General features: G+C 41.2%; 1 protein-coding gene across 3 annotated transcripts in view; it reads left to right on the forward strand.

The window, feature by feature from the left end:
• LOC144770727 (uncharacterized) overlaps positions 1-14,634 on the forward strand; it is a 295,086-nt gene extending 280,452 nt beyond the window's left edge. For all 3 annotated transcript variants that reach the window (XM_078655463.1, XM_078655464.1, XM_078655462.1), the window contains exons 6-7: positions 6,715-6,846; positions 9,950-14,634. In XM_078655463.1, coding sequence (XP_078511589.1) covers positions 6,715-6,846; positions 9,950-10,039 — 222 coding nt within the window. In that variant the 3' untranslated portion in view covers positions 10,040-14,634. The remainder of the gene's footprint in view (positions 1-6,714; positions 6,847-9,949) is intronic.
• Positions 14,635-17,018: the final 2,384 nt, after the last annotated feature.

Below are 17,018 nucleotides of genomic sequence, written 5' to 3' on the forward strand. Positions count from 1 at the left end.
AGTTACAATTAAAAGTGTTCCTCAGCCGATTATAATCATCTACACATTGTATCCTTAACTTAAAAACAAACACCAAAGACTATCGTTTTTTGGATGATCCTTACTCTTTAACTTACTCTTTAAAAAATATAAATACATTAAGACAACCCATTCACTTAAACAGTCTGTGTAGTTTTAAGAGATTCCTGACACTTAATCCCCCCTTGCTTGGAAACTCTGTACTGCCTTTATATAGTTTCCTAGGGCGATTGCAATTTCAATAAAGGGCATTTCTGTAAGGAGATTGACCGCCTGCACCCGTGTTCCTATTTCATGTTTTAGAAATATTGGGCGCAGCCATAGTTTACGCAGTTCTAATATAATTCGGCAATCCAACAGGATATGCACTATGTCCCCTTTTGTGCCCAGGCCACATTTACAGTTCCCCTTGTGGTCTAACATTTTCAGTTTAACTTCTTTATTTATCAACCACGGGTTGATCCCGATTTTGATCCTCAGTATCTCCTGCCTATACCAGCGATTTGGTAGGATATCCAGGTAGGGGAACCAGTTTTCCTTTGACCAGGAATGCATCATAAATTTTACTGATTTTTTCTTAGTTAGATATTCCATATCAGCCCTTCTAGAAACTGATTGCCCATTTACTTTCAAATCACTCTTAGTACAAACTATGTGTTGGGATTTTTGGCACAGCTCCAGCTCTAAACATTCACATGCCTGCACCACTTTTTCCCTGCACCATTTTGCCCATTTTAGGTTGCTGTTTTGAACCTCTTTTCTACACCATTGTGCAATTTTTGGCCTTTTACGTTTTTTAAACTTTTCCAAAATCTAACCACTGTTGTTCGTACTTGTACACCCCAAGATTTTGTTCCTATTTTGGTTCTTATTGCTTGAACCATTGAGGATTGGGGAAGGGATAAAAGGGTTTTCACACATTTCCCTTCCTCCAGGTCCCAGTCTCCCTTACAGCTCAAATAAAGGATTTCTGCACCGTAGAGGACTTGCGGGGGTATCATTGCACTGAAGGTTTTTAGTAATGGGCGGTGGGACATATCCCCATAATCCCGGTTAAACATTTTTAGACCGGAGATTGATGTGTATGCTTTTGCTTTTTGGGCTTCGAAATGAGTGTGCCAGCTTAGTGTCTTATCGAACCACATCCCTAGGTATCGATATTCATTAACCATTTCCAATTTAAGATCGTCTAAAAACCAATTAAATTTAGTTACCTTTTTCCCAAAGCATAACATTTTTGTCTTGTCTAAATTGACTGTTAAAAATTTTCTTACGCAGTATTCATTAAAAGATTTCAGCTTTCTTTGGAGACCTAACTCAGTCTGATCCATTATTACCAGGTCATCCGCATATAAGAGACATGGCACCTTTTTCCCATCCATTTTTGGGCTTGCACTACCTTCTACCTCTAAACAGGTGGGTAAATCAGAGAGGAAAATGGAGAATAACTGTGGGGCTAAAACGCAGCCCTGTCTCAGGCCATTTGCTATAGGTATTTTTTGCGTTAATGACCCCTCTGTATCCCTAATTACCTGGGCCCAATTACCTCGGTGTAGTTCTTTTATTATCGTCAGCAGGTCTTTAGGTATATTTTTCTTGGTAAGGATTTCCCATAGGCAATCCCGATCTACTGAGTCGAATGCTGCTCGGAAGTCAACGAAACAACAGCAAAGCTTGCCATTTTGTTCCGTTGACTTCCTTGCCATTGCATAGTGCAAAGCAGTGGTCTATCGTGGAGTGCCCTTCTCTAAATCCTCCCTGTTCAACAGGTATAATTGAAAACTCCTCGACCCAAGTATTTAGTTGATTTAACACAATTTTTGAGAATACCTTCTCCCCTATATCCAGGAGGTTGATCAATCTGTCGTTTTGTGGACCGTCCATACTACCTTTTTTATGGATTGGCCTGATTATAGAGCCTTTCCAATTCAGTGGCATTAAGCCTTCTGTTAATATTATATGGAACGTCTGGGAGAAAAATCTTGCCCACCACTTAAGCTCTGATTTTAGTATGCAGTGACTCCCTAGCCTTATTTCCATCTTATGCCTCTTTCTTCCCCACCCTACACTTTCCATCTCTTTATCTCGTGAATACCGTGACTACCTAGCCTTGTTTCAACCTCATTCCTCTTTCTTCCCTCACCCTACTCTTTCCATCTCTTTATCTCATGAATGCAGTGACTCCCTAGCCTTGTTTCCACCACATGCCTCTTTCTTCCCCACCCTACACTTTCCATCTCTTTATCTCATGAATACCGTGACTTCTTAGCCTTGTTTCTGCCTCATGCCTCTTTCTTCCCCACCCTACACTTTCCATCTCTTTATCTCATGAATACCATGACTTCTTAGCCTTGTTTCTGCCTCATGCCTCTTTCTTCCCCCACCCTACACTTTCCATCTCTTTATCTCATGAATGCTGTGGCTGCCTAGCCTTGTTTCCACCTCATGCCTCTTTCTTCCCCACCCTACACTTTCCATCTCTTTATCCCATGAATGCCGTTGCTCCCTAGCCTTGTTTTCACCTGATACCTCTTTTATCCACCACCCTACATTTCCATCTCTTTATCTCATCAATGCCGTGGCTCCCTAGCCTTGTTTCCACCTCATTCCTCTCGCTTCCCACACCCTACACTTTCCATCTCTTTATCTCATGAATACCGTGACTCCCTAGCCTTGTTTCCACCTCATTCCTCTTTTATCCACCACCCTACAATTTACATCTCTTTATCTCATTGATACCATGACTCCCTAGCCTTGTTCCTCTTTCATGCACCATCCTACACTCCCTGCATATTTATCACCCTCTTGCAAGTTCTCTTTCATCCCTTCTTTCTCACTGAGTGTCAGTGGGCCCCAACTGCAACCACCAGCTCAAATTAAGCACTGACTGAGGGGTAAGTTTCAAAAGCCATAGGAAAGAAAGCCTCTGCTGCTAATAGTAAAGCAAACATGATACCAGGACCGCCCAGAAGAGATCATTCATGATGTACCAAAGTGACGGCAATCAGGAGCCATACATTACAACATATCCTAGGATGCGTATGGTGGATGACACAATAAAGAAGAGGACATAAGACTGGTTGTATTAGAACATACTGAGGCTGGTAAAGCAGCAACCCTTCTAACACTTGTTCATTGACAGATGTTTTCTTTAGACTGAGAGACTGGATGGTAAGTAGGCTTCACTATGGACTTACCGCCACAGGTGGGCCTCAGTATCAAATGAGTCCAAACTTGAAGCGTCTGCTTCATTGTGAATCTACAATCCACGGTCAGCGTATATTTACAACTGACTTAGAAGCCTCTAGCCTCATTGTTTCAACCAATGTTTAGGAGGGATGTTTTATCTGTAACTGTAAGTGGCTTGCAAGCACTTTACGGTTGTGGAGGTAGGCCTACCTGCCAACACACCTTGTGCATGCACCTGTGATGCTAGCTATGGAACCAAAGGCTAAATAAAAGCAGGGTCAGACTTGAACCAAAACACAGTCCTAGAAAATATGTATAGACCAGCCCCACCCGCAGGAGTCCTTAACTAGAATGGGCCCTAAAGAGGTTTCCATGGTTGTGTCTTGGCGACCCAGCCTGATCTGATAGCAGCTCTCTAACCTGCAGACGGCTGGTAGAAACACCCATGTAAGAAGATCCACATTACATTAAGACATGCTTAAGTGTAAAATAGCAGTAGTCAGATTGTTTATGTCATCGGAGTTACACCAGTGCCACCATAAATATATGGGTATACCTAAATACTCCTATGAGAAGCAAGATGCAAGGGAACCCCAAGATATTCACTAACCAAATGTACAGCTCTGAAACAGTCTCTGAAGCCTGTGGCCTCTCACAGTGGTACACAGGGAAATACATCAGTGTAAATGTAAATGTAGTTGAGCTTATATAGCGCACAGCTACCCGCAGTGGGTTTCCCGGCGCTTGCTTAGGGAACCCTTCCTGGTATTCCCCTGTGAGATAGCAGGGTATCCACAAGGTGAAAGTCAGGCATCCCGCCACGAGGGGCCGTTGTGGAGATTAAGCAAGCTATTGCCCAGAGTTGCAGAGTGTGAACCCGTGAGTCGATGAGGCACCGGGGCGAGAATTATCGAGTCCGTGGAATTTTTAGCCCAAGACCCGCCGAGGCGGGGAATTGAACCCAGGTCCAGGACCGATCTCAGCTTCCGGGTCTGCTGCCTCTAACCCCTGAGCCACACTTCTCCAGTGTGCAAGCATGGTACAACGTGTGTTAGGGGTATCATGGAACAAGATGTGGAGGCTTGTAACAAGGGCTGCTTTAGTGAAGCTGCACTTATCTTGACTGTCACCTAATCGCAATCATCACAGTGATCGACAACATATCCCGCGAAAGGATAAATTCTGGGTGAAGTGCCCATTTTACTGCCACAACCCAATACTACATCAAATAATTTAAAACTATGAAAATGAGGAGCTGTGAAGGTTCTTTTTGTCAACTACAAGCTTTACATTATACCTGTGTTTCTCTCTCTTCTGTTAACAATGGTCTAAGAAGGAATAGAACATTGTAAGGTTGAGTGCTCCATTAAAAACAAAGGAGTGCTCCAGGCTTCAACCCCCTTGGGCTCCGTGAGGCCTTTGTTTTATTTGTTAGAACATTCTGCTCTCTAGTGGCGGAATGTTCTAATGGCCTTAGAGCCCACGTAGCTGGGCTATACCGGCCAATAAAGGCCTGCTCACTTGTGAAAGGCCCTCGCCTTTGGCTCTGGCCTTTAACGCTGCAGTGGGCCTTAATGGACGGTATAGCCCGCTACGACGAGCTATAAGGCTATATTAAACTGTTGAGAATATTAACTTAATTCTCCTTGTCTAACATCCTGGCCAGATCAGAAAGTCCTTTCATGGAAGAAAGTCCTTTCATGGAAGACAAAGAATGGTTTCTCCCCTTTTGCTCAAGGGCCATTTATTCTTTCATAGAAAGGACCATCTCTTGGTAACCCATATTTTGTTGTGGAATTTATTTTAATGTTAGCTTTATATAGAGGGTTCAGTGTAGTAACGTCATGCCTTGGTGCCGGAGCTAAATGCTTCAAGGCATGTAGGTACTTCATTTAACCCAGGACATGGCGGCATAGAGCACTTAAAGAGGTCTTCATCAGGCAGGGGCCTTCTTTCATTGGGTGTCAGAATCCTTGTATTCAGTGGTTCAGGTATTAAAAGTCCTACCTTCTTTCACCCTAAAAGAAGGTACGACTTTTAATACCTGTTACAGAGGCAAACGAACAAGACTAGGATTTGAACTAAACTAGTGGTTCAGCTAAAAACTAACTGGTGAAAATGTAGGTTTGCCATTCTACATATCCCATTTTTTTAACTTTTATGATTTTGAACACTCAGTCAAATTATTAAAGTCATGCAGAGATGTCAGATGCTTTACAACCCTGAATAGACTGTTGCTAGACAAAAGATGAATTCTCAGACGATCTTTCATAGGTAGGAGGAAGGTTAAGAGGAACTGCTTTAATTCAGGCTTTTTGAGCACACATTTCCCTACCGCTATGTTATTATGAGCACTGCTAGCTAGATTGACCCCAGAATCTTTACAGATTACAACTCAACACATAGTCAGCTAGGAAGAAATCCTACACATTCTTGATTAAAAGGCTTGAGTCCAACTAGCAATGGGTATGAAGGTCAAAGAGGTCATACTAGTGTTTTACTGCTGTTCTTGTATTCAGTCGTCAAAAAGTGAATGTTGCAGGTGTGTATGATCGTCTCATATGTAGAGTTTGATTTTGAGCTTCTTCTACACGGAGGTTTAACAGAGAGTTGAGTATCGGCTCTTCTATGAATTTAAGTTGGAAACTGCATCTAGCGGGCCGCGGCGGTGCCATAGTCTGCATGCATTTGTAGATGACTAACACTAGCTGCCTCGTGTTGCTAATATTTGGTCCTGTCCTGGCTAGGACATGCCTTGCTGGTTGCACGACCATTGGGGGCTCCCGCATGGTGCATGCACAGGATCTCCTTTCAAGTGTCTCCCGCTGACGTCACTTCTGCGTGTTCTGCAGAAAGCGACCTTAAGAATTTCAAATGCGATCTCTTGCTAGCATAGAAATGATTAATTGCATCATATAGTGGCATAAAATTCCTGTTTGTAAAATTAAAATTGTGGTACTTTGCAGGGACTGAAACTCTTGCTAAATTGTCGCATTTTTCGTCCAGCATGAGGACTGGTGAATCTTCTCTCTGTTCCATAATATTAATATTTTTACATTATCTGTTTATTTCAGATTATAGATCCACAAAACCACAAAAAGTATAAAAAATTGAAACTCAATTCTTAAAACTTGGAAAATTGATGAAATGTTAAAGCAAAAAAAAAAATCTTCCCATAAAGGATACCCTTAAGTAGCCATGGCTGAATCTAGTAAGGAAATATTATAGCTGATTGCACAAACTTTGTTCAAATAAGAAATGTTTTTATTGTTCTTTTGTTCATACCATTGTTCTTTGGTTTTTAAAATAAGACTGAGATCATCAAAATGATTGATTGTCTCCAGCTGGGTCATACATTGTATACTGCAGAAAAAGTCCCTTAAGCTTCCTTAAATTAAGGCTTCACACTTTGCTGTGTTGATTAAAATTCCATTAAGCTACAAAGTATCTAAAGGAGGGTAACTGTATATGTTGTTCATTTGTGTGAATTCACTCTTTTTCATTCAGACTGCAGCCCACAAAGCGGGGTGGAACAAAGCATCAGTCTCTTCGTCAACATTGACGCTCCCGCCTCCTGTCTACAATACCCACAACGCCACGTTCAGGAACACGTCTATTTCTACGATCTCAGGCGCATTGGTAAGTCTGGTGGAGATGTCTCTACTAAAGGGAAATTTTAACTATGAACCCCTCCCAGACCATTTTATAGCTGGACCACTGATATTTCCAACCCACCTTCCAGAGGATCCGACTTCCAACAAGGGGTCCTTGCCTCTAAACTCTGTCTGCTTTAGAAGAAACCCTGGGTGCATTTCATTGATGCAGTTCATTTTGTATCAGTAACCTTCTGTCTAATAGTGATGTTGTTGACATGGAGTGTTCTGTTATAACAAGGCAGCATTTCTACGGCGAAGGCAAATGTGAAAACCTTAAAATGAACAGGGTAAAGTTCTACTTTGCTGCAAATCTTTTTTTGTGGTAACAATAACATCTTTAACAAGCTCTAGATTGTAGCATGGATTTCCAATGTTCAATGATGGCTATTAGGGACCTTAAACGAAAACTCATTTAAATATGGAACGCCCGTGAACGAAATATTACTATAGTGCATAATTCACATTTTTTTAGTTAGCATAGTGTGATCATAAACCTGTATCTCTCTTAGCTACTATGTTGACATCAACCCTCACTACACCTTGTCTCACCCACTCCTAATACCAACTCTGGCCTGTTCTCTAACCAATCAATATTCTCAATCTGATTCCAGACGGGATCCCAGCCCTATTCCTATGCTCAATCCTGTTGCCAAACTTTTCCACAACCCCAACTTTGTTGCTAACCCAAACATTTCTCCAGATATATCCTTAATGCTTAAGATCCCACTGCCAGATAGATCCACTGCAGTATTTTCAGTCTATTCCACAACCCATGCAGAGACTATACCATACCGGCAACAATCCAATTCCCATCCTCAACCTTGTACTCACCCTCAACCCCAAATACATTCCATTACCAATCCAACTCTTTATTGATCCTTATATTTGCTCCCAATTCCGTGTTTGCCTCAAGTCATCTTACAGTTTTATGCTCCGCCATCTCCGAATCAAGTCCAGTCGTGAATCCAGAGAGATATCAATATTTCATCTAAATTGATAGGCGGCTCAGTTTTCCTCCACCACTGTGCCTACACTATTTCGGTGTCTTCTTACGCATATCCTAAATTTGCATACTTTCTCACTCATCTCAAACACAGATACGCACACATTCCTTATGCCTCCTTTTCTTCATCTCTCTCTCTTTTTCTTACCTCCATACCGCTGTCTCTTTCTTTCTGCAAAAATTGGACTCATTATTGGTCGAAGAAGGGCATTACAAATTCACCAGGTTAATTTATTTGACCCACCTATGCATTGTAATTCTTTTAGGCTCTATATGCAGTGGTGCTGGATTTTTTAAGTTATTGTTGTGTGGCCCCCAAAGAAATACACATTTTAGTTGATATGTGTAACTACAAACAAAGGCAAATGTGGAGGTCAGATGATCACTTGCTATTTGACAGCAGTTATATTGAGTCTTTGCCTGATGGGTTTTCAATCTGTTGTAGAATATAGCTTTGGCTAATTCTTGCATAACCAGTTGGTATGCTCCTATGAACGGGTTGCATTTGACATTACTTGATTACAGGAGAACTGCCCTTTTGATTAAAACGGTGATTGGCTGGACATTTGGTAAACCATGTGGCAAATTAATTACAGTGCTAGTTTATTGATAAATTACTAATTATGAGCATCTTCCCCAAAATAAATCTTGCAACTCTGCTTCTGTATATGTATTCCTACATTCGGTGTAAATTTACCAATTGTGGGCATTTACAAAACATTGCAGGAGTACCTTTGGGAGGAAGCAAGAGTTGCGACTTTCCAGGAGCCCTGACATGTACTGCTTTACATGTTCATAAATGTGCATAGCATATATTTATGCATTTGTCAATGCTAAGGAGCATGGTGTTGGCCCTTGATCCTTTAGTGAATATGTATCCCCTTGGAGAAACCACTTCCTCAGGGCTCTGCCAATTTTGGGGCCCATCCATCCCTGCTCCAATCCTGCATATACATTTACTCCTATCCTTCTCAGTAAAACATCTTAGCCTATATTTATGGTTGGAATTTGTCTTTAAAAAGTTTGATAATACTCACAACCCTTAATGTTTGTGGATATTCACCTATAATACCCCCAAACCCAAACATGTGTGGGTGTTTACCTTCTTTCCATATAATTTTCATCCTGGAATGTCCTCTCACCACCTTGGAGGCAGATTAGCCCCCACTCAGTAGTACACCCTACTGGCTATAATATTGTGTGAACACAAGGAAATGAAGGACGGAGCGCTGAAATTTTTCAGATACTTACCCCCAGTCACAGATTTGGGTTGAATCCATCATCGTTCTTTAGCTCACTTCGCCACCCCAGTTCAGACCCAGCTATATGCAAATCAGTCTTGCCCCTGTGCCTCATGGGAACAGTCCAGCCCCAACTGCCAAGCCATGTCTTCCCTGGACCAGAAACAAGCATCCTGGGACAGTTTTTGGGCTAACAGCCCTCATCAACCAGGCTAGCTTGAATCAAGTGGCAAAGCGAGCAAGGGTCTCACATCTGGGCATACCCTGCCAACTTAGGGCGAACAAAGCAAACACAAGGATATGATGGACGGAGTGCTGACACTTTTCAGACACTCACCCCCAGTCACAGATCATGGTTGAATCCATCATCGTTCTTTAGCCAGGGACGACATGGCTTGACAGTTCGGGCTGGACTGTTTCCATGAGACACAGGGTCTATACTGATTTGCATATAGCTGTATCTGAACTGGGGTGGCAAAGTGAGCTAAAGAACGATGATGGATTCAACCCAGATCTGTGACTGGGGGTGAGTGTCTGAAACGTTTCAGCGCTCCGTCCATCATCTCCTTGTGTTTACTTTGTAATATTTTGTGACCACATGTCATTCTAACTGTATATTTATGTTTTGTGATTACAAAACTTGACCTTACTATCACTGTACACACCAAGCCAACCTTTTGCTGAAATGGCTTTTGCGAATCTGACCCTAAGTTTGATGGACAGTCAAATGGTCCAATGCTCCACCAAGTAATCAGGAAAGGTTCTTTGGCGCATTGTATTAATCTGAAGAGGTATTTTTCTATATAAAATTGCTAAAATATTTTATTTGTTCTCTTTTACAGCACTCAAACACCACTCTGGCAAACAGCACCAATTCAACAGTGGATGGCATGACCAGAAAAAAGACTATAAAGTTAGCTACATCCGTTTAAGCCAAAAGTGAACCGAAAGAATCAAACCCAAAGGCACGACAACTCCAGAGATTGGCCGGGGGCTTCTGGATGATGGTGCTGGGTCATACCTCGGCGATATGGAGATCTTATGTCATAGCATGCATTGAAAGGGACCCTCCAAAAACACTGTGGGGGAACAGCAAGCACCAAAGGTTCCTCATCCTTAGGAACATTTAGTGAAGTCAGGGCCAAAAAGGTGCAACCCAGAAACATTTTCTTTCAAATTGGAAACTACAGAAAGCTGCCTCACCACCATCTATCTGACATGTATGTCCCAAAAGCATAATATGCAAGTATATGTCATTGCTCAGTCTTGACAGCAAGCACCTTTCATTTCTAGCTGAAGCAAACTCTTGGAGTCAATATTAGCGATAGAGCATGATTGAAAAACGCGGCTATTCAAAGGCACAAACAGTGGGAGGATTCAAGAGATCTACAAATATTGGAATCCCATAGACGGGATAACTGCTGATGTTTCCTCTTTTTAAAACCCCAATTCATCTTCATAAACAGGAATCCTCAAAATCTCTGTGCTTCGTTCTCTATGTTCAACAAGTGTGTGATAAAAATGCCCACCGCAATGTCATTCTGAATTTTTCTCTTCTCTTCAAAACTTTGGGCACAAGTCTTGTTCTACAGCTACAGATTCCATTATCAACCCTATATATTCCTCTGCTTGCTTTAATCTCATCTGCAGTTTATTGGAAGGGCTGTATATTATATCAGCATCGCCATGTCCATGTTTACGCAGTTGCAGCAGCCGAAAGCCCACACTTACAATGTATGATGGTCGCAGGTCCATTCGGGCTGCTTGATGGTTGTATTTCGTCATACCATTAGCACAAATACAAAAAATATCATCAACAGAAATATCATGTCTGGATTTTTATAAACAAAAATATTGCCCCGCAGGGTGTTGATTTTTTATTAGTAACTCCAGAGGGGTTATATATTTGTAAACAATATTTATGACACAATGTGTCTGTCAGACAATATTTTGGTGACAATATTCTGATGCCATAGTTGCTTGATTACAAGCCAGTACTAAAATGGCCTCCAAATTCACCAGCCTGGACCATCCCCATCAATTAGAATGACAATCCTGATCCGTTATTTGGGCATGATAATGAAACATCTTCCTCAAAATGTATACTATATGTTTATATCTCAGTAAAGCTGTTATGAACTTTAGGTCTGAAGTCTTATCTGCTGGAGCTTGACAGCAACATTGTGGAGTATGGAACATGAGGGCCTTTGGACCAAAATGGACCCCAATGCAGAGATGTCTACACCAGTGCGGATACCATCCTATCAACATCATATCCTGGAAGCATAGAGCCATAAGCATTCATAAAGTTTAAGAGTCTGTGTGGGCAGCTGAAATAATTATTTGAGAATGTATTGCTACAATATTCTATTTGTATACACTTTTTTACTTAGTGTTTTTCTTTGATTCATATGTTTCTTGTAATATTCCCCCTTACAGAGCACTTAATTACCCTGCAATGTCCTATTATTTAACAATATAAACAAATATGGTTGTCAATGTCACCACATGTCACTGTAGCCAGTGCCCTCCGTGTGTGCAAGGACTTTGAACATTTTAGCACAGAAACATTCCATGAACATAATATCCTGGCAGCATAGAATTCAGGTGCATACTTAATATATAAGAAACCAGAAAAGTACAAAAAAACATTTGAGAATTTATTTTATAACATTTTATTTTTATACACTTTTCTTTGTATTTATTATTTTCTAGGGATTTTTCTCATTCTACCTTATATTGTTGCATGCTTTATAAAATATCTGTTGTACTAACATCAGTTAAAGAAAATGGTTATGAGTCTAAACCCTATTGTGATAAAAAAAAAACTGGCATAGAGATATAAAGATTTTTGGGGTTTTGTAAAGTTGTAGGTTTCCAAGTGTGCATCTTCCATATGTGGAAATCACTTTACCATGGAGAGTAATCCCTCGACATATATCTGCTGAAAATAGAACCTTTCTAACCTAAAAGCACACTTGTAGCATTTTTGGATTTCATATGATTTTCCAAAAGCTATTAGTGTGGTAAATTAAGAAATATCTGGAAAGTTCAATTGAAGTTCTGTTTATGAGTGAAAATACCAGCAGCTCCTGATTATAAAAATTAAGATCTGTCATTTAGTATCATAAATGGCACTTTGGGTATTGTGAAGTCCAACCTAATCGCACAAAAACCTGTGAGCCTCCAGGCAGTCTATTCAATAAGTGCATCAAACTTATACCGCTCCAAAACCATCAACTCTGATCATACAGCTAAACATAACACGTATCTTTAATAAAAGCAGGACCCACAGAGATACGTAAGTCTTCAATTCCACCTTAATTGATCAATTTATAGTTAATATTGAGTGATGCAAGAAAGGATTAGATAGTTTTGAGGATGACTTAAATACAGCTCTGAAACCCTGTTGAGTGCCCAGGAATTTGGAAAGAAGACAGGAGTTTGTCTTTGTAAAGTATTGTGATGCTTTTGGGCCTGTTCAGCACTTAAAAATGAATGAATGAACTTTGCACTCAGCAAATAGGATAAGTGAGTCAACACTGAAATCTGACATCTTCTAAGATCTACAAGACATCTAATGTCACATGAAGATCACAAGTTTAATTTCCAGAAAGCCAATTCCTCTTTCTATCCTTCAGAGGATAAAGGTAATAATCTTAAGAATTGTGTGCCTGAATGAGAAATTGTCTCAATTTCCTTGCTTTATTTATATGACATTCAATGACAATATTCAGGTCATTACAATACAGCTTTCAATAAATACCCATTTTAAAATTACAGAGCTGAATAATTCTCTCAACCTTTTTTCACTAAGCAATTTTGGCTGGAGTTATAGGATCCTATGTATTCCGTTTAAATGTCATGCGGGGTGTCCCGTTGATCCCTTTGGAAAAGGGAGATACTTTTTTTAAATGAAACATATAGACGCCGTTTTGTCACAGCAATTGTGAAATCAGTTTTTTATAATAATTTTACTATATTCTTACAGGTCCACTGGTCTACTCTGCTGTGGTTCTTTATTTGTGCTGTGTTTTCCGCTATTCGGCACCAGCACTTCTTTTTTAACATCGACACTTCTTAACAAGAGTTTGCTACATTGTGGCGCTCTCGGCCTGGTTTTAAGCAGACCATGTCAGTACAGTGCAGTTCCACACTATCCTTACAGCATGTGGTGATATAGTTTAAAATGTCACACAGGAAAACAGTGGCAAGAGTTGTGGTTGGTGTCCGCTGTAGCAGACTACCCTGGGTACGGCACTTATATTTTGACCAATTAAGCACTACTCTGTTGTAAACTGTTGACCTAACTGGGCAGTAATTGCCTGTACCTTTTCTGTCTACCTCATAGTTCAGGTTAGCTACGACTCCAAGCGCTACCCATTATTAGATTATTGCAGAGCCGTTCATGGAAGCCATCGATCTGGGACAGACCTGCTTCAGCGCTTTTGCCAAGATTAACTTTGTTTCCACGCTTTCTTTCAGTAACAAAAAATATAGGGGCATATTATCAAGCGAGTTTTTGCCACTTTAGTGGCACTTTTCGGCGGTAAAGCGGCGATTTGTTTTATCGCACTATCATCAAGGCCTCGCTAGCGCATGTAATCCTGCAATAGCAGCCGGTTTTGTAACGCATCCCATGACAGCAATATATATCTCTAATAAGATGCAAAGTAGGCGTTTCTTACAATAACTTCATTAAAAACTTTGCAAACACAACTTCGCTGTATTATCAACACGGCCCCGGACCCGCGAAGCGATGAGAATAGTCCTGCTAACTGCGGTTATCGCAGGAAATGAACACCTGATTAAAAGTTGACTTAACCATCTGCCTATGGGAGGTGGATTGATAGGCTAAGTTCACAATGGCGTATCAGCAAACATTTTATTATCGCAGGAACTTTATCGCAGGATTTCGCTTGCTATCGCTAGATTTTACATCGCCTCTGAGCAACGCGTTGATAATACGCTGCTAACACGGCGAGAAAATACCGCGATATGCTGCGATAACAAAAAACAAGCTACCCACGGTTTGCGATAACAATCGCAGATTGTTGGTAATGTGCCCCATTTTTTTTTTATTTCTATTGTTACTTCTAAGGCTGCCAGCTCTAGATGAGGACTGTTTCATCTAGCTTCTGTTTGTCGAACAGGTTATCATGTATCTGCTACTGCACTGAAAGCAAAGCAGGTATGGAGAACAGAGTGCGGACACATATTATATATTGCACAAGTATAAAAAGAACTGTATGTCCGTTGTTTGATTTGTAAAATGATGGAGCATACTTTTGCAAACAGTATGTTTTTTATTACCTTTATGAAGGATATGTCTGAAAAAAGCATTCGGGCCAGCATGTTTGCTAATCCTGTGAACCAAAAACCTGAAATTTTAGAATAAAATGCAACCTTTAAGTAATGTGAATGCCATTCAGTTGTATTACTGATAGTTTGTGTTGCAAATCTAAAATTCATACTTGCACTTTTTTAATTGCCTTTTCTGATTAAAATGTATAACATTATTTGAGCACGTTAATGTGTCGCTGCATTTTTTGTGCCACAAAATTTTGTGAAATGGCCCTTTCGCGCTGACATTTTGCATTTCTTTCAGTTTTAATTTCTTTTTTTTTTCTTTTGTTTAAGGTAAAGTACATTTATTCATTTAAGGGGAAGTTACCCTCACCACATTTCTGCGCACAAGAGTCCCAGAATCAACCAATAATCAGGTCGGGTCTACAGATAGTTTTAGCTGTTTTGCCAACCTATAGTTTTTCCAAAAATGCATTCATGTCTCTACTAATAATATATAGAGATGGGGTTATGGGCCAGAACACTTCAGCCGTTTCTCACTGACAGTGTGGGTCACAAGCTAGACCAGCGCACAGGACAGCATATGTACAATGGGGCTATGACCAGGTAGTGTAAGGGACAATACTTTGCCTTGTTATGTAGGAGTCTCCACATTAGGGGGGTAATACGTCTCCCACTACCATGTGGCACACCACACACCTCCCCAAGCTTTAGCGTGTGGCATAGGCCATGAGGCTTGAGGCAACAACCTCGTTTTGCACTCGTAGTGGAACTTACAAGCAGTGTTTCTGATGCTCGGCACAGTAGCAGCATCTGGGGGCACTATAGCAACAATTGTTCTTTGGGCTGTATGTATGTATTGGTATTTTTATAGCGCGAACCAGCTAGAAAGCGCTGTACATTATTTGGATCCTGCACATCAAGCGGGGATTACACAAATACAAATGGTACATTACATGTCACATATTTAGGTACAAGTACTAGACACATGTGGCTGGTAAGAGGAGAGAAGTGAACGGATTTAAGTTCAAGTTCAAGTTCAAGTTCAAAAATTTGTATAGCGCACTACTCACCCAGAGGGTCTCAAGGCGCTTGAGGGAGGGGGGGGGGAGGGTACTTTACTTATCGAATATCCAGTATCGGTATATCCTCCTCCTCTCCTGCTACCGAATATCGGTAGCAGGAGAGGAGTGAACGGATTTAGAGTACGAGACTCACTCTCACTTGCTTGTAATTGGAGAGGAATGAACAGATTTAGATTACGAGACTCACTCTAAAGTGCAGGTAGCAGGTGAGGAGTGAACGGACTTAGTGTACAAGACTCTCTCTAAAGTGCTGGTAGGAGGAGAAGAGTAAACGGATTTAGAGTACGAGATTCACTCTAAAGTGCTGGTAGTAGGAGAGGAGTGAATGGATTTAGATTATGAGACTCACTCTAAAGTGCTGGTAGCAGGAGAGGAGTGAACAGATGTAGATTAAGAGACTCACTCTAAAGTGCAGGTAGCAGGTGAGGGGTAAACAGATTTAGTGTACAAGACTCACTCTAAAGTGCTGGTTGCAGAAGAGGAGTGAACGGATTTAGAGTACGAGACTCAATCTAAAGTGCTGGTAGCTGGGGAGGAGTGAATGGATTTAGATTATGAGACTCACTCTAAATTGCTGGTAGCAGGAGCGGAGTGAACAGATTTAGAGTAAGGGACTCACTATTAAGTGCTGGAAGCAGGAGAAGAGTAAAAGGATTTAGAGTACGAGACTCTCTCTAAAGTGCTGGTAGTAGGAGAGGAGTGAATGGATTTAGATTATGAGGCTCACTCTAAAGTGCTGGTAGCAGGAGAGTTGTGAATGGATTTAGATTATGAGACTCACTCTAAAGTGCTGGTAGCAGGAGAGGAGTGAATGGATTTAGAGTACGAGACTCACTCTCACTTGCTTGTAATTGGAGAGGAATGAACAGATTTAGATTACGAAACCCACTCTAAAGTGCTGGTAGCAGGGACGGCTCCTCCACTAGATCGGAGGAGCATCGCCCCACTGCTTTCTCGTAGTGCGAGAAGCAGAAACATAAAATGGTAATAACTTTAAGTTACTATCATTTTATGTTTGGTTATGGGTGGGCGGGGCTTCTCAGAGAGCAGGGCAAGGGAGGAGTGGTGTGCCTGCCCACTCCAGAGTACGCAAAGACAGATTGGTCAGCCCCAAACCAGTCATGAGCACTCTGCCCTTCTTCATGCAGGCTGCAATGCAGCCTACATGAAGAAAATGGCCTCCCCATAAGCCCCTGGCTGTGCGGCATCTCAACCAATCTCAACGCTGCTTGCAGCATTGTGATTGGCTTAGGGGAGGGAGGGAGCCTGGCTTCCTGCTACTGCTTCCTGTTCATGGAGAACAGGAGAGGAGTGAATGGATTTGGAGTATAAGACTAACTTTCACTTGCTAGTAATTGGAGAGGAGTGAACAGCTTTAGAGTATGAGACTCACTCTCGCTTGTAATTGGAGAGGAGTGAACAGCTTTAGATTACCAGACTCAGTTTCACGTGATGGTATCAGAAGCGGAGTGTATGGATTTAGAGTTAGAGACTCTCTCATGTGCTGATATCGGAAGCG

The sequence above is a fragment of the Lissotriton helveticus genome, chromosome 7 (assembly GCF_964261635.1).
Source record: "Lissotriton helveticus chromosome 7, aLisHel1.1, whole genome shotgun sequence".
Taxonomy (NCBI): domain Eukaryota; kingdom Metazoa; phylum Chordata; class Amphibia; order Caudata; family Salamandridae; genus Lissotriton; species Lissotriton helveticus.